Source organism: Talpa europaea, assembly GCF_964194135.1.
Source record: "Talpa europaea genome assembly, chromosome: 4".
NCBI classification, from domain to species: domain Eukaryota; kingdom Metazoa; phylum Chordata; class Mammalia; order Eulipotyphla; family Talpidae; genus Talpa; species Talpa europaea.
Window position 1 is genome coordinate 11,931,982 of NC_140070.1, and position 26,939 is coordinate 11,958,920.

General features: G+C 43.1%; 1 protein-coding gene across 1 annotated transcript in view; it reads right to left on the bottom strand.

Annotated features, from left to right (window-relative positions):
• Positions 1-234: 234 nt before the first annotated feature.
• GALNT7 (polypeptide N-acetylgalactosaminyltransferase 7) overlaps positions 235-26,939 on the bottom strand; it is a gene marked incomplete at both ends in the record, with an annotated part of 103,839 nt that continues 77,134 nt past the window's right edge. Inside the window, 10 exons of the mRNA XM_084231025.1 lie at positions 235-372; positions 4,364-4,492; positions 5,432-5,530; positions 6,801-7,019; positions 9,414-9,536; positions 10,599-10,716; positions 13,944-14,126; positions 16,119-16,198; positions 16,440-16,570; positions 20,202-20,368. Of these exons, the coding sequence (XP_084087151.1) occupies positions 235-372; positions 4,364-4,492; positions 5,432-5,530; positions 6,801-7,019; positions 9,414-9,536; positions 10,599-10,716; positions 13,944-14,126; positions 16,119-16,198; positions 16,440-16,570; positions 20,202-20,368 (1,387 nt within the window). The remainder of the gene's footprint in view (positions 373-4,363; positions 4,493-5,431; positions 5,531-6,800; positions 7,020-9,413; positions 9,537-10,598; positions 10,717-13,943; positions 14,127-16,118; positions 16,199-16,439; positions 16,571-20,201; positions 20,369-26,939) is intronic.

The following is a 26,939-nucleotide window of genomic DNA, read 5'->3' on the forward strand; positions in this document are numbered from 1 at the left end:
CAAAAAACGATGTAAACATCTACAAAGTTTAAGGTAAAAGCAGTTTTGTAAACAGTAACTGCAGATGATAATGTTATTGTAAAATCACAGTTTATCAATGTCCTTCAAACTGATCAGGAGGTCTGGGTTCGGAGCTGTACAGAATTATTATAATTGCTGCAGCAGGTTTCAGGCGCCTTTCAGTCCTGTATAACTTTGTGTCAGTAGGTAGGTTATTGGTTTCCTTTATTTTCCCTAAATACTGTGGATGTTATTCATTTCCCACTTTTGAGTCGCTTTACTGGAGTCGCAATTAGAGATGAACACTTGGTGCAGGACATCTGAGCGATCTAAGCACATCCCTGAAGGAATGTGGGTAAATCTGTGCAGGTTCTGGAAAACACAGAAAGAGAAGCTGAAAGACGTTACTTGCTCTCAGTGGTGCTGGAAGAAGTCATTACCTGGTTTTCCTCAAAAGAGGCCTCAAGCAAATAGGACAGGCTTAAACCTCAGGCATTGGTGTCTCCATCATCAATTTCCTACGTCCTTTTATTGTTAGGTAAAATGCACTTACCATTTGGTACCTGAAATAACCCCCTGTTGGTCTCTCAAATTCAATGTAAACAAACTGCCATTCACTATCTTACCCTCCAGATCTACTTTTCAAAGCACAATACTAGCTTCCTGCCTTCAGGACATTAGCTTTTCAGGAGCTCCCCTCCCTTCCTGGTCTGTTGTAGCCACCGAGGGCTGGTATTTGCAGGTCTCTGCTGTGTGTTCTTTCCCATGCCTGCGGGCACAGCCCGCATCAGCGGGTGTAGTTTTCTCCAGCAGAGCTCAGGGCTTCTCAAAATGTGGTCCTCAGACTGCCTGAGATGGGACCCATAAGATCAGGGCTATTTTCCTAATAATCCAAAGACCCCACTTGCCCTTTTCACTGTCCCCCGACACGAACACTGCTGGTGTCAAAGCAACGAAGGGCAAACGAGCAGGGGCCTCAGCCTAACTCAAATGGTGACATAAAGCTGAGCTAATAGTCTCCTTCTTTGGTAGAAAAAGGAAATACCAGTGTCAACGAAGCATGTCCTTGATGAATCAGTAAAATGCATTAATTGTATTGAATCACGATGGGTCAGCACACTTTTAAAAAATACTCTACGCGCAGTGAATAATCTGCCCAGGGGAGTCTCCGTTATTCAGGGAAAGCAGGTCTGGTTGTTTAACTTGAGTTGAAATAGTTACTCTTTTTCATGGTTCCCACTTTGACTTGAAAGGACGACTCAGAGACAAACTGTGATTATCCAAGCCTGAGACTGGGAATGCATCTGCTTGAAAATGAGGTGAGCATGTCACTTGAAGAACAAACCCCAAAAAACCCAAAAAAAACAGAAAAAACCACCACCACGGATCTGACAGTATTTGTTACCATTGGTAAAATTTGTGTTTTTATGGAAAAATTAAAAGTTTTGGGAAATTTGTAGCCATCACCAGGAACTTCATAGTTTCACAATATTGAAAGACTTTTCTGATGAAATCAGTGGTTGTATTTGTGGATTTTTTGGTACTGTGAATGAAATATGTAAAAGACCTATATAACTCAGTGAGTCAGTGATTTCCAAAGAAACAATAATAATGTTACCAGAGCTCACATGGGTAAAAGATCTCCACAGGGTAAGGCAGACCAATGGATTTTAGTGGACCAAAGGACGAAATGTTTGCTGATAGGGCCTCAGTTCTACATTGCAAATCTTAAGAAAGGACTACTTTTCGAGTTCTGGTGTAGCATCAAAGAACTGCCACTGTTATCTGAAAAGGCTATTAAAACCAGCCTCTCTTTTTTAACTGCATATTTATGGGAGGCTGAATTTTTTTCCCCTCATATACTTCTATTAAAACAACACACTGCATCAAAATGAGTGCTGAGTGGGATAAGAAACCAGCTGCCTTCTATTAAACCAGTCATTAAGGTGATTTGCAAAGCTATAAAATGAGATTCTTTTCATTTTAATATAAGTAGCAATAAAAAATTTTACTTATATTAACATGGAATAGGGTTATTATAGTTTTTTTTACATGAATTAATACGTAAATAATTAGAAGATTTCTCAGATTTAATTGCCAATTCAGGAAAAAACCAAAATCTGTCCAGGGGGAGTCTCTGACATTTAAGAGTTTAAAGGGAACCTGGAGGCTGAAAGTTTGAGAACAGATTTTCAGGTTGAGCTGATGTCCTTGCATCTCAGTCCATTTCCACAGTGTTACCAGAATTCTTCCCCTAAACGAATCCACTATTCCCTCTTGCTGCATTCCTCAATCACATCAGCGCTTCTCCAAAATGCAGAAAGTGAAGGTGAATGTTCTTCCATGGGGAGTACGACTTATGGCTGCCAAACTACCAGTGATTCCTATAATTTTCTATACACTTTTATACCATGGTCTTGTTCACCCTGTTTTCTGATTTATCCTCATGAAAAGCTTTCCGAGGCCGGTGCGTCCTTACTTCTTTTATGTAACTTAATGGGGAATAATTTCTCTCATGAGTTTCTTTTGTTGCTGGAGAGCAATTTGTTTATTTTTGATTTTGCATTTCTTTCCTCTGCCATAATAGTAGGATGTGCTTTAGTGTAGGGTAAGGAAAAATGTCAGGCTTTTCTGCCCTCCCGCCATCAGGATAGATGATGGATCCTTGTGGTCCTGAATGCATGCCTGATGGCGGGCACCTGGAGTGGGGTGTGGGCATAGGTAGATGGGATTCACCTGGGCTGAGACTGTGCTTCTAAGGGCAGCGTCATGGGGACGCGAGGAGAAGCAGAAGCCGAGAGAAGGCCGGGGAGCCCAGAGTGAAGACCTGCTGGGGGCTGGGAGGCCTGCCAGCCTCCTAGCCCCACTGCCTGCAGTGTACCCGTTAAATCCCAACAAAAGACCTGCAAAAAACCACTGAGGACTCTGACTCCTCCTTTACCCGGTCTGCTAGATCAGAAAACCTGCACCGTGTCCAGTCCTGCCTTTACATTAAACTAATTTTTTCCCCAAGTCTACCACCTCACAGGGCCCCTCACAGAAAATATTTAGTAACGTTGGGTACACAAATGTCTACGAAGTGTTGTGTCCTTCAGAATATCTACAATACATATATTCCATTTTCTTATCTGTACTTGATGACAGATTCTGGAGTTTTCTTTATGCATAATCTTTAAAGTCCACACCAGAAGGGGCCGGAAGGCTGAGAGGGCAGGGGCCCGGATGAGGAGAGTGAAACTGAAGGCATGTTCAGGGATGAGACTGTGTAAGGAGGACAGAAACTTCCATGTAATCATCCATCCCTGCACTGCATCCTGGGCAGATGATGTTTACTACTGTTCTCCCTGACCCTATGATTTATTACTATTACTCATCTTTTTGTTGGTGTTGAAATAAAACCTCTGTTCTTCAGGGTTTATGTTAAGCTCCTTCTTAAATTATTATAAGAAAAAAAAATCAGCAACTAGCACATACTTCCCCCTTCAGAGTAAAGAACCATGAGTGATGAGAACAGGGAATATTCAGCTGGGCCTAGTATCCGCTGCTCAGAGCAAACACGTGCTTGTTGAGGGAGGCAGGAGAACGAGGATCACAGCGGCAAGTGAAGCTGAGGGCGGCCAGGGCTTTCAGCACGGGGCAGCTTGCCCAACTAGGAGTTCCATAATAAATTGATTTATTTTAGCCAGGTCTGGACTTTAAAAATTACACATAAATAGATTAATCTGTTAGAATCCTCAATCTAGCACCTCAATCTAGCATAGAACTTTGAATACTCACAGCTGAGAATTAAAAACAACAACAACAACAACAACCACCTGCACTGCAGTGTCAAGTGAGTAACTAAATACGCCCTTCACGCCAGCACAGGCAACACCGATCCTGCTTGGTCTTAATAACCTGCTGCTGGGAATACCTGGCGTTCCAGTGCTATATGTTTGCCTCTAGCGCCACCTGCTGGACAATAGGAACTATACATGCAATATCTTTTATGATGTAGATCCACAAGTACATACACATGTACATATATTTAATGAATGACTCATAGATTTAAAGAAAATAATATTTTGATATCAGAACAAAGCTGATGACTGCCTCATGGATTTTCCTGTGTCACTGAAATGAGCAGTGGGCACTGATGCACCTTGTGACCTGACAAGACAGTGTTGTGTCAGGGAGTGAAAGTGATACTTCCTATGGGCCAAAGAGTCCCTCAGCGCTCGGGAAAACAAAGGACTTAGTGAGCGGGATATGCAGGTCAGTTTGAATACAGGTTTTAAGACTTAGATATCTAAATTCCACATGGTAGGTGTCATTGCAAAGAAAGAGCACGTAATATTACTTCAGCAGTTGTAATACAGAATACCTTGAAGTACTGCCATTCCTTAAACTCATTTAGATTACAGTGTGTGATCATGACTTTGGATCCATCAGAACCCTTTGTCAGACACTGGTCGTACTGCATGAGCTGATTAGCTTCGTTGATTCGGAAAAGCTATTAAAAAGAAAAGAAATAAGAAAATAACAATACTTTTACTCTGTTCATCTGTATTAAGGAAAAAAAAAAACCAACGAAACTTAACTCCTGTAATTAAACTCAATGACTACCTTATATGTCTATAAGTTTTCGGCATGTTCAGAACTTTAAGTCCAAAGACAGGAATTATAATCATTTTGAAGTTAATGAAGAGTTCTATGAACACCCAAATGGCTATGTTCTGTATCCTCTAGAATGGGTCATCAATGAGTATTAGGTACCAATAACCTGAGAAAGTGACCCAATAACGCTCCACAATCTATATTAAAGATAAGAAAGATACATGTGGAAGAAAATCTATTAGTGAAGTATATTTCACTAATATCCCAGTTTATTGAGGAGAAAACCTAGAATGTTCCACAATACTCTCAGGTAAAATTGTCAGAATATACTAATCTCTTAATGTTAGACATAAATTATAGATTCAGAATACTTATGGGAAAACCAGTACTGTTATCGCCTCATTTAAGTACATGTTTTTGCATTGTCAACTTCTTACTTTATCAAAACAAACAAAATTACCAATTAAAAGCCAGACCAAGGGTCTTCCTTGGTGGCACAAGGGGTTAAGCACCGCACTGTGAAGCTGTCTGCAGCCTCTGCCGCATGAGTTCGATCCACGGCCAGCCAGGGAGCAACCCACATGGCACAGCAGACCTCTCCTGGCTCGCCCGCTGCTCCCCTCAGCAGTGTATTTCAGTAGGTCTGCCCGTTCTGTTCCCCATTCTGTCTCTGGTGGATCCTCTCACCCCCCGCATCGCTGGCCTGTATCCCAGCTCTTGTGTGCATAAAGAAAGAAATCTTAAAAAATAAATACATAAATAAAAGCCAGACCAAGCCGAGCGGTCTGTGGGCCTGGCAGCGCTCAAGGCCGAGCACAGAAGACTGGCTGCTCACCTGGTTCCCTCCCATCCTGTGACAGGGCCCGAGCTCCACAAAGCCTCCGTTGGTTCTCCCCATGCTATCGATGCAGTAAGCAGTTTCATAGCCTCTGATCTAAAACAAGGAACAAAAAAAGCAGGCAAGATTCATTTTTAATAAATTCTAGCATCAGAGTGAAAGAGTTTCATGTTAAATACGGCCGTGCAGAGTGGAAATCTGGACACGTGTGACGGCAGGTCACTGCCACAGCCATGGCTTTAATCGTGTATCCTCTTGAAGTCAACACTGGATTCGACTCATCCCAACTGAGGGCACTGGCCTACAGGTTTTGATAAAATAGCACAGATGAAAATAATAAAAAGATACCATGTGCACAATTTCAGGTTGAAAATCATTCATATGAATGAAAACCGAACAGGATAACGTTCCCGCCTGCAGTGGTGAGCCACCGGCTGGGATGTCTACACTTAGCACTGCCTCCAGGAGACTGATGAGGTCCCCGCTCACATCGTGAAAAGCTACTCTGGCCGCCTCCTGGGTTGAAAACAGGCTGCAGGAGGGAACGCCAGGCTCACGAGAGATGTGGCGGCTTAGCCCACACAGTAGGAAGGCTCGATTCTAGAACGGGACGTGCAGTGTGAGAGAAGGGAGGAGTCAGAGATGGCACCAACGGTTTGGTCTGGGTCAAGGGCAAAGGCAGGTTGGCGTGGGGGGAGCTCAACGTTGGCTACGTGGAGTCCACAGTGCCTGCGGGGGCTGAAGTGGAGACGTGCAGTGAGCAGGGGGATGCACCTGTCTGGACTCTGGGAGAGAGATGTGGGCTGAAGATAGACATTCCAGAGTTGTCAGCACTCGGGTGGTTTCCAGGCCATGAGACGGGAGAAGACGACCGAGAGATTCTGCATTGGACTGAGGGAGGGGAGGTGAAAAGACGCCCTGGGGCTTATGGCCTGTTGGGAGTGCAACCCGATTGCCCTGGTGGAACACAGAGTGAACAGGGGTGCAGGGGACACTAACGCAGGAGCACCGAGCATCTAAGCGGCCTCCGATGCCCAAACGCTGGACGCTGGCGCCCCCTAGGGAAGGATCTGGGCTCCTTGTGCTCTCTCCGGGGTGCTGTCACTCCATCTCTCCCAATCATCGAGGGCCCAGAGCCCCAGGGAGCGGGAGCAGGTGGTCAGTGGTCCAGGCGGAAGGGTGGGGGAGGGGGCCACACAGTTGTTACCCAAACCTTTGCCCGAGATTTCTTCTCCTTCATTCACTCTCTCTTCTCATTTCTCTCTGCCCTTCCCCAAACTCGGGCTCCACACACACACACACACACACACACACACACACACACACACACACACGCTTTGAGATCAGAATGTCGGCTGATACTTACCTCTCCCCATTCCACATTTTTGGGTGGCAGAGGGTAGTGTGAGGTGATGTCATAAGCGATTTCTTCCATGAACCATTTGAAACTTTTGCAGTTATGATCTTCTCGAAATTTTTTCAGCTCAGATATATCCCCATATGCTAGGGCCTTGGATTCAGGTCGGCTAGCATAGAAGTAGTCTTTATATTCATCCCACCAGACCTCTACAACTCGGACATAATTCTGCAAACAGAGAACATGAATATCACTATGAAAAATAAAAATATCTGTGAAGTCATGAACAGCCTATTTTAGATACACGAAACATGACCGACATACAACAAGCTCACGTCAGCGGGCCTGACATTTAATTAAACAAATGCAAGTGAGCAAATAACCCTAATATGTTGATTCCCGAGGACAGAGGACTAACAAGAGACGGATGCACAAACTGACTACTCTGAGCTGTAAGATCAGATGCGCTAAGATAATATATTTTCTTCTGCTTTCAGAGGCAGACACGGAAGCCCGGAGAGGGGCCTAGGAAAGGCTGGCTGACCGTGCTCCTCTTCCCAGGACAGTCTCTCCACTAGAACCACATTTCTAGGGTGTGCAGGGAAAAATCTCACTTCAGAAACCATCATGAAAAACAGCTGCATTTAATCAAACCCGTTCTTGTTGATCTTGTTAGAAATATCACAGAACCATTTTATTATAACCTCAAATTAACTGGGTATTTCCCCCATTTGGTGTATTTTAAGGAAAAGCAACTAAAGAACAATAAAAAAGGTGACACTGTGATAACTGACAAAAACCTAACTTCTCAGCTTGTACATACACACGGGCGCGGGGGCGATCGGGGTGATAGAATTAGGTGGGGAGGGCCGAGGGGCACCTTGGAAGAGTGCTGGGCAGCTCAGCCGCAGGGCTGGCCAGTCGGGGGGCTGTGTCCACAGCAAAGACAAGCGGGCAGGGTGAGAGACGAATTGTGTCCTGCAAGCGGTTCTCCATGAGGAATGCAGGGTTCGCCCAGAGGAAACTTGCCTCAGGTTCCTCATCTTGAGATGAGACTCGATTACGATGGGAATCACACATGACAGTGTGTTGTGCAGATCAGGAGGCTGATCTCTGAGAAGCACTTAGGTCTGTGTCTGGTATACAGAAAACACTCAAAATGTATTAGCTACCATTAGTCTCTTTAAGGACTTGGTGTTTTATCCTTTCCAGAAGAGTCATCAAAGGGTGTTAAGCAGGTAACCGCAGATTTCACTTTCAGGGGACAAGGCTGGTGGGGAGGTGGACTGAAGGGGCTGAATCTGAAGGCAGAGAGCCTCACAGGAGATAAAACATCCACAGGACAGGTCTAGGCCCTGTGGTAGGGTGCAGAATGGAGCGGATTTAAGCAGGACGGTCAGGACCGGCAAGGTGGGAGGGGTGGGAGCTGAACCAGCCTAACATGCCCCCTAAATCCCATTCGTGGGCAAACAGAACACAGGAAAAGGAATCACTTTTGAGGAGATGCTAATAAGTTCAACTTGACTGCACTGAGCTTGACATATCTGAGGGATGTGGCTGAGGATACTTCTAGAAGGCAACTAGCAATCAAGGCCAGAAGTCCAGCGAGGACAAACGGTACAGAAACACAGACGTGGGCCCTGGCGCACCGGTGGCTGAGGTGGACAAGGCTGACACTGGAGTAGAGTGCTGGGACTCTGTGTACTCTGCGTCACAGTTATAGGGTATTTTTGACAAGAGCTGTAGTTAACTTTGACTAAGAATTCCCCTCATGTCTCTTCCCCATGCAGCATGCGTGTCCTTGAATCAAACTGACTCTGCATGAATCCTTTGCGATGTGGGCCCCACCCCCAGGCAGGTCTTTTCCTGCAAGGGCAGCCAGGCCCACTGCAAATCCGGGGTGGTCTCTGTCTTCGGGTGCATATTTAATCCCAGCCCCTGTTGTGGTGAGGGGTTCCTTTGGCCATCTCTAACTGCTGTGCCCCGGGGGAAAGCTGTGTTGGTTCTTCAAGCCTCGCTGTCTCTGCTTTTTAATCTATTCCCCTTTCGGGAGCGGTCCCAAGGTGCACCTGCAGCTAGTAACATGCTTCCTTCTGCTTTTGACTTGGTGAAGGGCTCCAGGAAATGAAGGGCCTCAGAGTCACGTGCTCCTAAGAGTTATGAAGGCAACGCAAGTCAAAGAAACGTCCAAGTGGCTCTTCAAGGGCAGAGGACGGCCTGCTCCCAGCAGGGGGCACTGAGCTCTGGGGTGAAGCGTCCCTGATTTGAGGGACAAAAAGATATTAACCTTCTGCAAGCACTGTTCAAAACTGCTCAAAATTTGATCCTATTTACTACAGAGATTCCTAACATGGTCAATTTTTAAAGATCGAACGAAAATCAAATTTCATTCACGTGTGAAAACAGAAGGTAGTCTTCTCCTTTCAGCTGCTTTCCTGCTGAGTCCGTCTTTGACATTTATTTGAGGTGTCTTCATGGAGAATATCCCACATGGGGCTCTTAATCCGAAGGGGGTGCAGTGAATACTCTTAGACAACAGGCTGTCTCTGGGGCAAGTGAGGCGTCAGAGGCGCACTCCTTCAGTGAGCCCATTCCCCCCGCCTTTCAACCCAAAGGACTCACCTTCAGAGTTGGGGATGACCCGACATAAACGGGGGGCGGGTTCCCTTGCCAGCCCTCCAGGCGGTAGATGTGCCCGACGCGCGAGCAGGGCACGAACAGGAGCTTGCCGCCGCACTGCCAGATCTGCCGGGAGAGACCCAGGGCTCTCAGACGCCAGAGCAGGTTATGGCCCAGAATCTGCCCTGTAAATGTTAATCTAAAATCTAAATAAGGGCCTCCCCGGTGGCGCAGCGGGTTGAGCGCCGCACTGTGAAGCTGTCCACAGCCTCTGCAGCACGGGTTCGGTCCCGGCCGGCCAGGGAGCTACCCACATGGCGCGGCAGACCTCTCCTGCTCTGTCTCTGGTGAATCCTCTCACCCTGGCCTGTACCCTGGTTCTTGTATAAATAAATAAATCTTAAAAAAAAAAAAAGAAAAGAAAAGAAACCAAGAAAAGCTACTTAAAAAAAAAAAAATCTAAATAAGATACAGTGCCCACAGGGGTCATAGACAAAAACTACTCGGAGCCCAGCTGGCTGGTTTCCAGGTGTAATAACGGGGCGCTGAGCAACTCTGCGCCACTAGCCCTGAGGCGACACCCCAAGTCCCACAGACGCATCGTCCTCTCACCCTTCGTCACCCTGTCGCTGGTGTCCCTCCCGCTTGGGGATCCCGGGGCGATCTCTAAGTGGCTTCCTTGCCCCAGCTCCCCCCCACCCCACCGACCTCCGAGGGTGTCCCCCGCCCCCCTCAACTCCTCTGTCCCTGCAGCACCCAGCATGGGGCGTTCACCACAAAAGCGATGAGCATCTGTCTGCCCCACACTGTGGCGCATTCTCTCTTTCTCAGGAAAGGAGGGCTGGGGTGTTGCGGGAGGGGGCCCCCATCAGGAGGCAGAGGCACCGCTGGGCTCCCTCTGTCCCGCATCACTGGTACAGGTGATGGGGAGCTGGGGGTTGGGGGGGTGGTTGGGGGAGCAGGAGGCATCTTCATTTCTGAAGCAGCTGACCTCAGTTTCTGAGCCGAGCCACATAAATATGTAGTAAGCTGAAGCTGGCATTTTGTCTTATTTCCCCAAAAGGTATATACATTTTTGTTAGTTTTGAAAAATGCATCAGTTTCTCTCCCCCCAGAGAAAACGGCCTTCTCTGAAAATAATGAAAGCCAGCAACGCCTCAGAAAACATTTGCTTAAATGAAATGTTACCTTGTACGAGATCTCAAAGTTTTCACCACCCCAAATCTGGAGACCTGGATCATAGAGACCCAGTTCAAAGAAGAAGTCTCGCTCGATGGCAAATAACCCGCCGGCCATGGCTGGGGACCTGAGAGAGAGAGAACCCTGGGTCAGTATCAAAGATGAGCCCCCGTTGGCCACCACCGACAGACAAGCCCTTTGGGAAGACAGTCTAAACAATGTGTAGAAGAGACAAAACTGATGGCCAAACATGAAGAAAGTATAAAGCCTTCAAAAAAAAAAAAAAACAACAAAAACCACAATGTGCTCATAATTCTTTAATAGAATTACTGCAGTTTCTAACTGAAAACCATCCATGGAGCTCACTACAAATCAGAGCACTAGATCATGGGGTCAGTAGAGGGCGCCCTAGTCCCTTTGCTGATTTAGAAATTAGGCCTTTCGTGTTAAAATAGAATTTTCTCTTGCACTCCTAAAAATACTGAGCTGTACAGTCGTGGTCTGCTAACTGCTCCTGTAATGATTTATGAGTCATTCTGGGATGAGTGAAACCATACACCATGGAAGTAGTCTGTCATTTTTTAATTTTATAGCTCAGGGGCTTGCCAAATAAGGGTGTAAATCATCGCAGAACAGCCACAGTTCATTCAGAGTTTGCAAATGTAGCACAGAAACAGCACAGGAGAATCTGACATCGCTATTTACTGTGCCAGGAGGCAGAAATGCAAAAGGCTGATCTGTGGGCTTCTTGAATGGCAGGCGAGCTGGGGACTTTTTAGGGACAAGCGACTCCCATCACAAGGAGAGGTGACAGGGTAATGATTTTCATCCTGCTCTCTGCCCCACACCAATTAATTATTAATACACCAAGACCCCTTACGTAGATTCCTCTATGAGATAGAATACCCACTTCCTCATCCCTGGCATTCAATCTATCACTAACTCCTATTGAAAATTTATCTTGAATCTGTCTGCTTCTTTTCAATTTCACTGGCATCATCCTAGACCAAGCTACTACTCGCTGCACAGCCAGCTGAGTAACTCTCTAGCTCATGTTCTTTATTCTCTTCTGCCGCCTTTCCAGTTTACTCGCGCTGCGGCAGAGCAGACTGGGGGTGCTCAGCTGGCTCCCTCATCCCGAGTTCTTCCTGGCTCTGCTGGGGCCTCAAAGATGCCAAACTCCTGTCTCAGGACCTTCCTCACACGATTCCTGCTGGGAAATATTCTCCCTGCTCCTCCACAGGGCTGACCCTTCACCTCAGACGCCCGCTTCAGGGACATTTAGTCGGGGAGGCTGCCCCAGCCCTCCTTGTCATAAGCTCTGAATTCCCTGCAACTTTACTTCCTACCGCATCTCACAGTTGCTGTTCTAGGATTAACCTGTGTAGTTATCTGTTTAATTTGTCTAATCTCCTATATCTTAAGTGTCATCAGGGAACATATCGTTTTAAAACTTATCCCCAGGAAATAGTGCATGGCACATAGTAACACTTGTTAAATATTTGTTGAGTGGATAAATTATGAATCAAGTAGTATTTTCAATATTAAAGGAAAATCACATCAGGGAAAAGTCATTTTGCATGGCTTTCTTTCCTATTCTGCCTAATTCGCTAAAACAGCATGGTTTCATTTCGGGCTATAGTATCATGTCACATTCACTTAAGTGTCGCTTGAAATTGTTCTATTTTGATCTTTAAATATATTCCCATTTCCCTCACTTCAAATATATTTGAAAATGCATCTTAATATGAAAACCAGTGAATTATTTAAAGGGAGACTTTCCTTAAACATTTCTAGCTCATTAAAAAAAGATCTCTTTACTAGTCTATAGAACTGGCAGAAATACAAATGATTACATTTTATTTCTTTCTCCAGAAATATTTGTTAGTCAGGTTAAGTGAACATAGTAGATTCCTGGACTATTTTGAAAAAGAATTCCAAAGGGAAAATTTGGAAAATATCAAGTAAGGCTTAAAGTTTTATAATTTCTTTACGTTTGCTCTTCAGTATCTTGATGTCGTGACATATCCAATCTCCCCCAATATTAAGCTGCGAGCAGAAATACCTTCCCCAAACAGGTTCTAACATTATCAAGTTTCACAGGGGAGAGTCAAAAAGCAAAACTGTAAGATCAGAAAAATAAAATCAGAAACATTTAGACAGCTACACTAATCATTTGAGCAAATATTTCACTTGGGGTCACTCTTTTGAAAGACAATAAAATGTCCCAATTAAAAGACCAAGAGAATAAGAGTAGCCTATATTGTTCTATTTGAAATGCCACAAGAAGGGCCAAAAGCTGATTGTGGAGTAAAATTTCCTTTTAATCAAACCCTCTTCTGAGAATGAAGTAAAGGAAATCTGTACATTTCCCGAGTCATGTACTTTGATTCAGCAGACTTAACAGGTACAAAAGCAATGCTTAAGAGCTAGCATATAAAACAAAAGAAAACACAAAAAATCTCTTGCTTTTCATTGTCAACAATAGACTGGAGGCATCAAAGTGGAATGAAGCTTGGACTGTAAGACACTGCAGCATTTTAAAATTACAGAATGCCATTATCATCAAAAGGATGACATTTAATGTCTAGTCTACTAGGACAGGATGACAAAGATTTTCTTTTTTTTTTTTTTTTTTGGTATTTGAAACTAACACCTCGGAACACTCCTCTTCCCCAAATGGAGCCTGTGTTTAGGGGGAAAGAAATGACAAAGATGCAAACGTGGGTTCAAATCTCCGAAGCCCAGTCCCGCGCCACATGGCCGAGTCTCCCAGGTGACCCCTGGATGGGGTGCAGGAGTGACCTCAGTGGCACGTCCAGGTGTGTGACACCACGACACCTAAGGGCACGTATTTTGGGATGAATCCTGTTCTTTAGTGACGCGGGACTGCGGTTCAAGGAGAGGAGCCCTTCTGGATTCTGAGACAGCGCGTAGAGTTTTAATAACAGATTTTGTAGCCTGACGAGAGGTTAATAGGTTAATAGCCGCAACCAGAGGAAAGAAAAACAGGTAAGTGATTTAGTGATTACCGATATGGCTCAGATTTTGTCTTTCTCATTTTCTTCTCTCGAGGGGTCAGAGGCACCCGTTTCCAGAGCATACTCCAATCCCATGCTCCTCGGGCATACCCATCTTCGTCACCACCCCCTTGGGGTACAATTTCATATGTGTTGCCGTTTATGACATCTATAATCGGCACAGTGCAAATGGTTCTGTATTGTGTTGATGACGGCAGCAAAGATGAAATGAAGGGGATGTATGGACCCACACATTTATATGAGCACATGGGGAAGGAAAAAAAAAGTACTTAGATCAACATTCAAGGTAAGAAAATAAAGTCGTAATCTTTACCGATAAGGTTCAGTTTTATGTTTTCTTTTGGCCTTTTCCTTGTGGCTTAGCGGAATACGCTTCCATAGCAAACTCCAGTCCCAGGCCCCTCTGGCAAAGCCATCTTCATCCCCACCTTGCTGAGGCTCAATGGAATAATCATTCCCGTCTATGTAATCTATTAGAGGCACAGTACATGTAGTTCTGAAACATTTACAGAAAATGAAAAAGCATTTAAGAACCCAACACTGACTAGTCGAGCATGCCGAACGAGATGGTCTCTTTGTGGTGTTGATTTGGTTTCCTGGTTTTTTTTTGTGTGTGTATTTTTTTCACGAGGGCACTTAAATATCTAGTGAGAAACAGAAGCAAATGAACATTCTCTACAAGTTGAAGAATCTGCACTGGTTGATGCCAGGACACAGGAGACTTTTCCCTCAGTTGACAGACAAATGTCAGGACCGAGAGCCGTGCTCTTGAACTTAACAGTGTTTGCTCATTTTCACTTTGGTTCAATAGCAACTTTCTCTTGGTAATTCTGCATTATTGACAAGATTTTCCCTCCTAAACCATCCACTAAAAGATGAATGAGTGTATGTGTGTACGTGTGTGCGTGTGTGTAGAAAGATAAAAACTTAATCACTGCTACATTCTTAGCAGTCTCCCACCCCCTTTGTTGTTTTCTATTCTGTTGGCAGCAGTTAATATGAAAATCTGTTTCTGTACTTTTACTTGTTTTTTTTTTTCCCTAAGACTTTTCTTGCAAAAAAAAGCTTTTGTTGCCAAAAAAAAAGACCCACTGTATTGTATTCCTGCTTCAAAAGAAAACAAGAAAGATAACTCCCCAAAACTTGGAGAGCTTACATCATGGCGTGACAATTTGGAGCCCAAACAGTCTTTTGATTTGCCTTTCATGAGGACGCTAGTGCTGTGGGCTAGATGTGTGATCATCATCACCAAGGCAATCTGGTGCCTGCTTCCTTCAGGGCTCATCTTACCGGAAAGGATTTTAAACCACACTTCCTAGAATGGAGATGATAGCCTTTCATAGCCACGTGAAGGCACTTTTTAGATGTTCAGAAACCAGGGAGAAGGGGAAACCTGCCGGGCTGAGGCTTTCTCTATGGGGAACTGGACTCAAGAGAAGTGCTTTATTCCCTCTGGCCTGTGGACGCTGCCTGGTCAATGCAGGGTGATGTGGGGCTCCCTGGAATTGCACAGCACCCCAGAGTCCCCACTTCCTGGACACCAAGAGGACTGCTATAGTTTTCATAGGGAGAGGTGAAGGGCCCTTATCTTTGCTCACTTCTCATGCTTCTCAGATTTCTAAATAAATGGCGTAGAGTAAAATGCCCCAGAGAGATCTCGGCGTGATAGTTTCTTAGCTGTCAGGTTGGAGCAGATTAATCCCTCTCAGCCTTGGTGTCCTCTTAGTACAATGGTGCTGAGAATATCTATCTTGCAGGGTTGCTATGAGGATTAAATCAGAGAGTACATTACAAAGGTTTATAAGAGCCCTTCATCTGAAACCCTCTGACGATTATACCCTCAAAGCTCTTCCTTGGACTCATGCCATTAGCCACAGGACATGTCTTATTTTCCTGGGCTCTGAAAGAGTCAGAATTCTAAGCTAAAAGCAGGGAAGGATTTTTAGAACCAAGAGATTGACACTGCCTTCCAAGGTTTCTCACATTTCTGTAAATGGAATGATGACAGCCATATTTCCACGGAACGGCTGTCTGTCTAAACTTTGGAGTTTCTGGAGGAACCCAAAGGCTTGTCACAAGTAATGGCTGGTAATTACCATATAACGTAATAATTAAAACAGGTGTAAAAAAAGCCGATAGGTGTAATTTCGAAGCACAATCCTTCAAGCCTTTAGAACTGTTACTACAGTTTAGAAGAAGCAGTTAGTATTACTCTTAGGGAAAGCTTTTGGGGCTAGAGGAAATCTCTTCAACATTCAACCACAGTTGAGTTGTTAAGTGAGATGACCTAGGCTTATCCCAAGTGCCTGAAGGGCCACATCTGAATCAGCTCAGGGGATCAGCCTAGCTGTACTCCAGAAGCAACTAGCAGTAACACAAACAACACACTCGGTGCACTGGAATCCAGAAGAATGAGAATAGTATTTGTTCTTCTAGGGCAAGGTTTACTTTTCTACCATGAAAAGGAAAAAAAGCAAGATAATGTTACCTGTCCTTAGATATGGGAGCTACAAGTGGTGCATACCAGTTAACTGCCACCTCACAGTGGGCATCGAGGTATATCAACACCTTAAAAGAAAGAGGCAGGGTGAAAGAATACATCTCATAAGTGGTACATCACACGTCATATGCAATTTAAAGCTAGATGCCAATATAAATTAGCATCACAGTCAATTTGGACACATACATTACCTAAGCCAGCATTTTAATTTCAATTAAAAAATAAAAGTCTAAAGGGTACTTTACAACGTATTTGATCTTTCAGCTACCAAGTCCAAAAAGGCGACTCTTGTCATCGAATGTTTCCTACCTGTCCAAGTTTAGCTTTCTGGGCACCGATACTTCGTGCTTGAATCAAACCTTCTCTTCTTTCATTTCTAAATACCTTCACTAGGCCGTTCCATTGCTTAATATAGTCATCGAGTTTTTCTTTTAAGTGTTCTGTGAATAAGAACAATTCAGTCAACATTACAAATTGTATTTTATGTATGTAAACCAATTAAACTATTATTTTTCTAAAAAAAAAAACAGGTAGGCAACAGGTATGTTGGGCAGTCATTAATTTTGCACGGACAGATGGAGCTGGGTAGACGGAGAATTATCAAACATCTTTCTAAACAGCAAATAAGTGATAATGCCAATGGCCATGAAAATTTTAGAAATTCACCTGCTAGTGAAGTTCACTTCATATCTCAAAGCTTTCAGGCACAATACTCTGTTTGCTTTTGAAGAAGCAGTGACTCACGATTTCTGAAGATACCCTGACTACAGGTAGCTCTTAAAATATTTGTGACTTTATATGACTTCATTGTATCGACCAGGGTTTAAACTGACATTTGTTTCTGTACCATCTTTCGTCATGATGAAAACAGTTCCTATTGAGCCTGCAACTGACAATCAAAAGCTCTTACTTCTCTATACTGGAAGCATCAATGAGTGTACGGGTATGCATGTGGGTTTATGTATTGATAAATTTATAACTACTCAGATACTCACAATAATGATAGATCTATTATAGATATGTCATAATTTATAAATACGCCATGAAATATAGGCAACATATGTTGGCATTGGGTAGAGAAAATTTTATGCTATAAAAACAAGACACACTTGTCAACGTATCCATCTTGGCCCCACAGCTGTGAAGAAGCTTGTCACACGACGAGCCCATGAAGTTGGCTCATCACAGTCACAACTAGATCCTGGATCCTAACGACGTTCTGGGGGGGACACAAAATTTATTTTTATATTGTTTAAAATTTTGGCCCATGATACAGAACTTGCACACAAAGAGCTGTATTAGTGGTGAGCTAGAGGTTAAATAGGCAAGTCGACAGTGCACTCGATACTTTATTCAGTTTTAGGGGGTTTATAATTAGTAAAACACCCACACATGGGTATTCAAATTTGAGAGGAAATTTTTTTTCAATTTTGGCATCAATTGAGAATTATAAATAAAATTGTCATGATGAATTATAATCCTCCCCCCCTGAAAAGTCTTTGTAATTTTTCCTTCAATTTAATTTTTAAAGAGCTCTCACTTTGCTGTTTTTTAGCCTGCTACAGCCTAAGCTTTTTAAAAAGCCCCTTTTGAATTGCATTGGGTGCTTTTCTGAGGGGACATGCAATCTACCTAAACCTAAAGTCATTATGGCGCAAGGGAGGGCTATGTTAATGCTCAAAGTACTCTCACCCTCTCACTGGAGGATGCTCTCGATGAGGCGATGAGGCGGATGTGAAGTGGGGACTTGTTAGCTGAAGGGTTAAGGGCCCATGTGCTTCCTGATGTCTCTTTTCCCTTTGCAAACCTGGCAGAAAGTCCAAGATCAGGCTGTTCTGCAAGGCTGGGTCCTGCTGTGAAGCTGGGGGTGGGGGGTTGGCCTCTACAGAGTGCAGCTCAGAGCTCCTAGTGTGAGGGACAGGACAACCCTTAGTTGCTCAAATCGCTGAGAATGCCAGGTGGCATTTCACCTGTGCCAGCTTAGCCTGGGTGGGCTGATTTTACTCAGACCTTAAGGTTGTTTTGAAATCAGGAAACTTAAGTAAAGACCTTCTGTACTTCTGCTTAAGGGGGAGCCCAATAAACATCTCTGCATGCTGTAACCTGAGCAGGCTCTATGGGCAATTGTTTTTGAAATATGTTACAAGAAACTGATTAGAGATTTGCAACAGAAGCATTGATAACAAAATCTGAGAGAAAAATGGACAAAAACCTGAAGTTCAAAATTGTTCTCTTTTTCTTTGGCCAAGCTGAACTTTTACTTATATTGGTAGCATAGGGCTCCTTAAATTCAAGAAAATCATAGCCATGGGGTTTCTCAAAGTCATTTTTGTAGATTTAGATTTTTTAAAATAATTTTTAAAAAAGATTTTATTTATTTTTGCATAGATGAACTTGGGTGTAGGCCAGAGATTCGGGAGGCGAGAGGATTCACCAGAGACAGAGTGGGGAGCAGAACAGGTGGATCTAGTGAAATCCACTGCGGAGGGGAGCAGCGGGCGAGACAGGAGAGGTCTGCTGCGCCATGTGGGTGAGGATCTAACTCAGGCTGTAGCAGTGGGAGCGCTGAGCCTTAACCAGGGAAGCCCAGATTTAGATTTTTTTTTAAGGTAAAATATCGGGACCAACACAAAATCACTTTAAATTTTTTTCAGATATTTATGTTGAGATAGGAATAGTGTTTTTAGTGAAAACATGCCTTCACAGAAAATTCAAACAAGAGCTGTCTAAGCTAAATGTATTCAGTAGGATTAAAAACCTTTAAATTATACATTCTGTAGTGCAATTAAAATGCATTTTTTACAATGTAGTTAGTACAATTAAAAATGATTAGTTGAGGAAAAAAAATGATTAGCTGCACAAAGTGGAGGGCAAGAGGAACTAGACAGTATTTTCATTTCTGTCCCAGCCGGATGTATGTGCAGATCAAGATTCTGGGCTTGTCATGGTAAGAACAGCAGAGGTTTGTCCAGACTGCAAGGATTTCAAATTGAGCTTTGGGAGAAGCTATTATAAAGCCATTGTGAATGGTGTTGTCATGTTCCATCTTCACTTCAAACCTCATATTCAGGGGTTTCATTACATGTTCATAAAAATTCTCTGCAAAACTTAGTCCCAAAACTGAATTGAAACCTCTGAAAACTGACTACTCGATCACAAGAAGATATGTGCTTTTTGGGCAAATATCAGAGAAAAATAAGTAACTCTCCAGATCCGGGTTTCAGCAGCACAATTGCATTTTTTATTTAGTATGCTGATTTGGGCCTGAGTGTGGCACTACCTAGCTTTTGATATTCACGTCATTAAGAAGAAATTTTCAGCTCACAATAATGGATTTTTAAAAATGCTCACTTAAAAACCCACTTCTCTGGGAAATCAGCCCTCAATCTCTCCCTTGTCAAGTTGTATCAAGACTAACCAATATCTCCCTAAGTGCTGTAATAGCTGGTTCCTCAAAAAGAATAAAACTAAAACAATTTCCTGTTATGCAATACCTCACGTCAAAATACAGCAAAAAAACAAGCTTTAGTAAATACTTCCTATTATAAAGAAAAATAGTCCATGGTTTCTGGTCAGATTCAATATTTGTATCATTCAATATTTGTATCGTTAAAATATAGGCTATTAAATATATTAATTTCATTTTGACAATGGGCATTGCAATAAACCTATAATTGCATGTTTTCAGTCTTTCAATCAATTAACTCTATGACTAAATTTTTTTTTCAAAATACATATACCATAACACAGACATCTGATAAAGAAATTTACAGATGCATGAGCCTGTAGATTTAGACCCAGCTATTAACTTCCAGCTCTGACTGTTGGCAAGTTACTTAACAACTCTTGACCTCGTGTGTAAAACAGAGATGGTAACAACATCCACTGCAAGGATTATTGTTAGGACTAAACAAAATAGTTCCTACACAACGCATGGCATGGTGCCAATCTGTTGGTACTCGATGCTAACAGTAGATGCTATTAACTTGTAATGACTTTTGAAATCACATTGTTGCCATCACTCATAATTAACCTGCATTACAGACAAAACATCAATCTCACAGCCATTACCTTTATTACTGAAATCATCAATTAACACAATTTCTGCTAAATACTTCCTTGGCGTCCTTTTAATTACACTGTGGACTGTTCTCATGAGGGTGGACCATCCTTCGTTGTGGAAGACGATGACGACGCTGGACGTGAGCAGGTTTTCATCATAATGCCAATACTTGCACCTGCAAAGGGAGTTGACCATGTTTACTTAGAGGTAATCGATAATGCTTGGTTCCAAGTCTACTACGATTCTGTCTTCTGATTGGATTAAATATTATGGACGTAGCCGAGGTAGTGAACGAATTACGACCTTTTACATTTTAACTGAAACACCGGACAGAGGAGAGACGCTGCTAGATGAAGTCACTCGTAGACAAAGCTACTTCTTCAACAATCGGCGTGTGTGTGATAAAGAGGACTAGGGTGTGAATTTATGCTTCTCAGCTGGGGATGCTTAAGATATTATTTACAGTTGTCAGGTTGTTGTTGTTTTTCCCTCATGATTTTGATCTCAGTTTATGTTCCTTTTTAGAACCTGTGCTTGTCCAAGGGATTGAAGTGGCTTGCTGTGAACAAACTGCAATGGAACTGTTTGAAAGGATCCTAATATGGCTAAAATATTCTGGGAAAGTGTTTAAAGACTCATCTGTAGCATGTAGCAGGCCTTCAAAAGTTAACTGTTGAAGGAATAAACCAAGTTCTAATATTGTTTCAAGTTACTAGATTGGCTGAAGAAAGGTCTTTAGCTCTTCCATGCAAAACTATCAGGAACAATCACAGCAAGAATAAAGTTGCCAGAAGCCTTTTTCTAATTGGAAGGAAATGCAAAACAGGTTTTGATACAGACTCTAGGAGCCAAGGAAGGTAACATAAGTTCCACAGAAGCCTCCTCCCCCCACCTCCCACACACGCACATGCACACACCATTTTTTGCTTGGTTGCAGGAGTAGAACGGATAAGAAGAAGGGAGACTAATGAGAAGGATTTGAGACCTGTGATCTTCTGGCAGGAGCTAGTTTTTGAAGCATTTGGAACCTATTACCTCAGCTTGCTAAGTGAAGGGAGAGCTTTTTATCCAAAATTTTTCATGAAGTAGTAAGCCAGCTTGTTCTAAAGATTACTTTTAAAACCATAAAAGCAATAATGTTTATTTTCCTTTGAAAAAGTGCTCTGAAGGGTCTATATTCTTAGAGGTCATTTTTATGGAAGTGCAGGTTAAGTCTGATAATCCACTTAACCTTCCATCTGCAGCTGCTGTTTAGACTGAGTGCTGAGCACCTCCCAGGCCCACGCTGTGCACTGGGCATAGAGCTACACAGCAAGGGCAATGGTCAGGGCCTCTGCCCTGATGAAGCCCACCTTTCTGCAGGGGAGCGAGACACGGAGCAAATGTCTCTACTTTCCCTGAAGTGTCAGTGGGGAAACTGAGGTGCAAGTGACAGGTGGTCAGGAGGCACCCTGGAGTCACTGGTGAGAGAGTCCAGAGATGATTTAAAAAAAAAAAATTACTGAGACCAAACAGGAGGAACTTGGGAAGGATAACAGCACAAGAATGGATTGTGTGCAGATGATTTAGATACTTGGAGAACTTTGCAAATGAATAGGTGGAAGATTTATCTTTGGAAGAAATAATTAAAATATGAAAAAGTAATATAAGTGAAAGAGGAAAAGTCACAGAGCATGTGCAGTGTGATGGCAAATAGCTGTATATACTTATTAAGTGCCAGGCACTATCCTATGTGTCTTACTTTAGATGTTATTTGATGTCCTATATCACTTCAAGGGTAATGCTGTTTTTAATGTCCCCATTTTACAGATGAGGAGACTAAGGCTCAGGGATAAATGACTTGCATAAAGTCACACAGCTAAGTCATGAAACAAACCTCGGCTATATTGGGGTTCTAAGAAATCTTGTTAAATACAAAGCAAAAGAAAAAAAATCCTAGCTATAGTCCTCTTAGCCTATGAATGGCTAAGAGTTGATCTAAGATGTAAGAATTGATATTGAACATCAAGTCAATACACCTGTTATGTGATGGGGAGGGGTCTGTTCTCTCCCCCTTAGTTTGATATAAAGTCTTGTTGTATTTAGACTTTATCAATTAGTAATATCAGATTCTGCAGATTATGAAAATTTAACATTTTTAGGCTGCAATGCACATATATATTGTCATTAGTCAGTGATGTGTGTGCACATGCTTGTGTGTGGAAGTCACTCTTTTAAAGGTGGTAACTTACTTCTAGGTCATTCACTGAGAGTTTCAATAAACAGTCATTTTGGATTTTTTCCTTTTAATTCTGCTAGCAGTCTAAATCTAATAGGGAAGATACTTTAGGCTTAGCAAACAAATTCTCAATTTGGGAAACACGGCTTTTAAAAACTATCCACTGATTTCTCAGTAAATTGAGAATTTCTCCTGTCTCCATCTAATCTCTTTTGCTGATTCTCAAGATAAGAGGTGGGAAAATGCTTATGATTTACAGGAAATAGTGCTGACAACCAATGGCTGAATAAATAAGCAATGCAGGAAATTCAGCTTTCAGAAACCAACATGCATTTTCAACGAAAGAATTATCACTGTTATATCCAATCATCCAAGCTCAGCAGATTGGGGTGAGTGGATTTTACCAAAGGATTCAGCTTCTAATGCACTTTGATTAGAATTATATAAAGTAAGTTGCTCGAGAACAAGCTATGGTAGTTTATTCTGTATAGTCCATTATACATAGCAAAATAAAAAAAAAAACCCAGCATCAAAGAAATTTATAAATTAAAGTGTCCAATCACCATTCTCTGGCTATGTTCTATTTTGTCAGTATAACTCTCCCAAAAGATTTTCTAGTAATTCAGATGTGGACTAGCCAACCTAAGGGAGTAATATTACAACCCTCTGCCTGGATACAATTCCTTTATGAATATAATTTTAAATTACATTAGTAGTGTGTGTGAATTCTTTTGCGGCAGTATCATATTGCCAGCCCACAAATCCCTAGAATCCCCCAATGCTATTACTATTAAGTCCTGTGTTTCCCACTCTGTACTTCAGCAGTTGAAACCACATAAAATACCATGTTTCATGTTTCCATTTATTGCATTTATGTTGACTTAGGTGCATGTTCTGGCAGGTTCTGCTCTCTGATGATTCCGCCAATTGGTGTATTTTGAGATTCTATTAGGTTCTTGAAGAACAAGGGCTGCACGGCTGTTTTCATGGAGCAGCAGAGAAACAGAAGTGCAGATGGGGGTCTGCGACTTGCAAGGAGAAAGAGCACGACTTTGCTTCTCCATTTTCCTTTCAAGTGAACTCCCTAAGCTTGGATGCTAGAAATGCAAGCTAGAGATGACCTCTGCAGATGGTATTACTTGGTGGATCCTAAAAATAATTTTTATGAATGTACCAAACTGACTCAGCTTAAGAGAATTCCATATGCTAACCAAATCGGAGGCTGTTAGATAAAATACTCATAAAATACTCATTGGAAGTGAGGGGGGAAAAAAAAAACAACACCCAAGTTTTCATATAGCCTAGTCATCACTAGGAAAACTGCCCAGTAAGTCTAGCTGTGACTGAAGGTTGCCTGGCGAGCTGGAAGTCTGATATGTCAGGGTTTGGAAGACCCCAAGCAGCCTCCTCCTCTAACAAGTTTGCTGACAGATGACATTCAGCCCGGCTGCTCCAGGTCCGTCCCGGGGAAAGCTGGGGACACAATGATCAAGTCTTTTTTTTTTTTTTAGCTCCCCTATTCTCACTTCCACGTAGACTGTTCCCTTTTCTACACTATAGTCTTTCCTTTGAGAAGGCACGTGGAGCCTAGCGTTTGGTTTGTATCCAACCATTTTCTCAAAACTCTACCTCAGTGCCTGGTCACGCTTGTATTTCTCTCCTTGAGTATGAGAAACTCTAAAGTGAGCTGATTACTGTTCCCCAGTGTTCTGATCAACCCTTATCAATCAGTCCACCCTCGGAGGTCAAAGTCAAGTCTGTAATAAGAGAGCTCATTCTTTCTTGACCATTTGCAAAAAGAAAATGCCAGCAAAGCTGATCACTGGAAGGTCTGCTCAGGCAGAGCAGCCGCAAAGTGGAGTGTGAATACTCAACAGACGTTGGTTGATTTGCTCTCAAAGAACCGTATAGGAATGCCCCTTTCTCGGTGTTGGGCGGAATGCCACCCATTTTTCCATGAATGAATTAATATCCGTGAAAAGGAGAATAAATCTTTAACTTCTGCGCTGAACATCAAAATCAATGAACATAGAATTAAGGATAGAATTAAGGGCTGAAACTACAGAACTTTTTCAAGTATCCACCTTTCAGGATAACAGTAGGTGACTGAGAGCACAGACTTGTTTGCTGTGGGTTTCAGAGTGCACGGCTGGAAGGCAGGAAACCAGAAGGGGCATGAGGGACGGGACAAGGGGGCGTCAGCACACGGTGCCCCTCGCCTCCAGGAGGGCCCTCCCCCAATCAGCTCAACCTCAGTTAAAAAACAGACGCTCTGTACTGGGACTATAACCAAGATGAACATACATACATTGTGCAAAAATGAAAAATGATGTAAAATATATATAAAATCTAAAAAAAAATTAAAAAAAGATATTTTGAGCTAACAAAATATTTTTTAATTAAAAAATAAATAAAAAGCACATGCTCGCCATGTGTGCGCGAGGTTGCCAGACAAGACCCCCCAGTTCCCACCAGGTAGCTGATGTCAACGTCTCCCGGGACAGATTCCATTTCTTGGAGCAGAGAGTTGCCCACAATCCCTGGCAGAGCAGCATGACCAGGACTAGAAACTCAATGCTGTCTAGCTCACTGTGGCTGGCTCCAAAGGCAGGACGCCTCAGAAAGAGCCAGTGAACCCCCTAATTGGCAGTGCCCAAGCAGCTGGGAGCTGCACGTTCTGGGCCCACACCCCCGCAGCCTACTGTGACCTAGGGCTCCCGGAAAAGCTGGGCTCTGTGGTTTACAAAGCACTGGCACTCCTGGGCCTCACGGGCCCCACAGGCACCCTGCAGCCCAGTAACGGGTGTCTGCGTCGCCGTGCGCACGAGGGGACCGAGGAGGCTCTGTTAGGTTGTAAGATTTGCTCCAAGTCACAGAGATCAAGGCGAGTTTTATAAATGAATTCTTTGACTTTAAGAATTGACTGGCCCTAAACCATAGATTTTACTAAGAATTACTCATAAATCCACACTTGAAAAACAAACTAGAAAATGAATTCCTTATTTTCACTCATCACCCAGGGATACATGACTACCCAGGGGCCCCTGGGATTCCGCCCCATTCGAAGGGTTGACGACACCAAGGACGCCAGGATGGCTGAGAACGCTGAGCTACAGCACACGGTAGTGATTTCCAAATGTACCAGCTTATGGAGCGCCAATATGTGGGGGCCGAGACCAGCACCACGCCGGTGGGGGCGCGTGGTAGAAGCCGCTGTCAGCACGAGCCAGGGAGGTTTGCCTGTGACTGAGTGTCTGACTGATGCTGTGCCATATTCTGCAAGCACTTCAGACACACACACACACACACACACACACACAGAGCATGTGACACAGTGACAAACATTAAAAATAGGAGAATAAAAGTGGAAAAGGGAAGAATCAAGAATAAGGTTGTAAGTGCATCTGGAGGCCCAAAGGCTCCTGGGTGCCCAATTTCAGGGCACTGTTCACAATTATTCCCCCTTGAGGTGGGCGGCACAGCAGACTTGGGTGCCCTCCCACCCACCCCATACTTATGGCCACAATTTGGCTTGAATTTTCTAGCAAGGAAACCTGGTCCGGTCTATGTTTAGCAAATCAGTTGTTCAGAAGAAGTACAATGTTCCTGGTGTGAAGACCAGATGGTTTTTTTCTTGGAGGCCTCCTCATAGTAAACGCAGTCAGCATTTCACTGGGCTCCTTTTCATGGAGGCTGTCAAGGGAGACCAATGGCATTAAACCAAACTACAAGTCAGTGGAAACAGCCATGCAGAGACTGCGCTGGGAATTGAAGTTCAACACAGATTTGAAAATCACACTTTGCAAACATTCTTTAAAATGTTTATTGAGTCATCTCCTGTCCCGTGGTTCGTCCCTCAGTGAGTGATTATGTGCCTCCTCGATGCACTCTAATTGCAAGGAGGGAATCGCATTGACCTTATGGGGGACCTGTATTTCTAAAAGTAAATTTCAACCCTGCTAATAATGATGGAAGAAGAGGAATAAGCTGACAAGGTAGTGGCATGGCGACTTCAGGCTGGAGTTAGTAAAAAATTTCCCAACTGTTAGATACTGAAGGCGTTATCAATGTAGGCTGTGTAGCGTTTGCTTCTGAAGTCTTTCACATGGATGGATACTAATGCTCCTACAGCAAGGTGAGATACACTGGATCTTTTTTTTTTTTTTTTTGGAAGACTCAGCTGTTAAAAACTCCCTGTACAGATGAGGAAAGAATAAATAATGTACAACCATTAGTGTTTACTGATTCACAGAACAGGCAATTTCTGCGGCTAATAAGAATATATTATCTATGCTTAGTGATTTATCTTGTTAAAGGCTTTAGGAAGCCAGTTTGTTCATTTAGCAGGTAATGCAACTGACACATGTGAGATAGTTAATGAATATGGTGGAGAAAATCTGGGAATATTATTTTAAGGAATCACTACAGTAGTCTACTTCTTTGCCTGTATTAATTGGATTTTCTTTATTCCTCTGTTACATCTTTGCCTCATTGTAATTTTCCTGAAAATCAAATCTTCTTGAGGCTA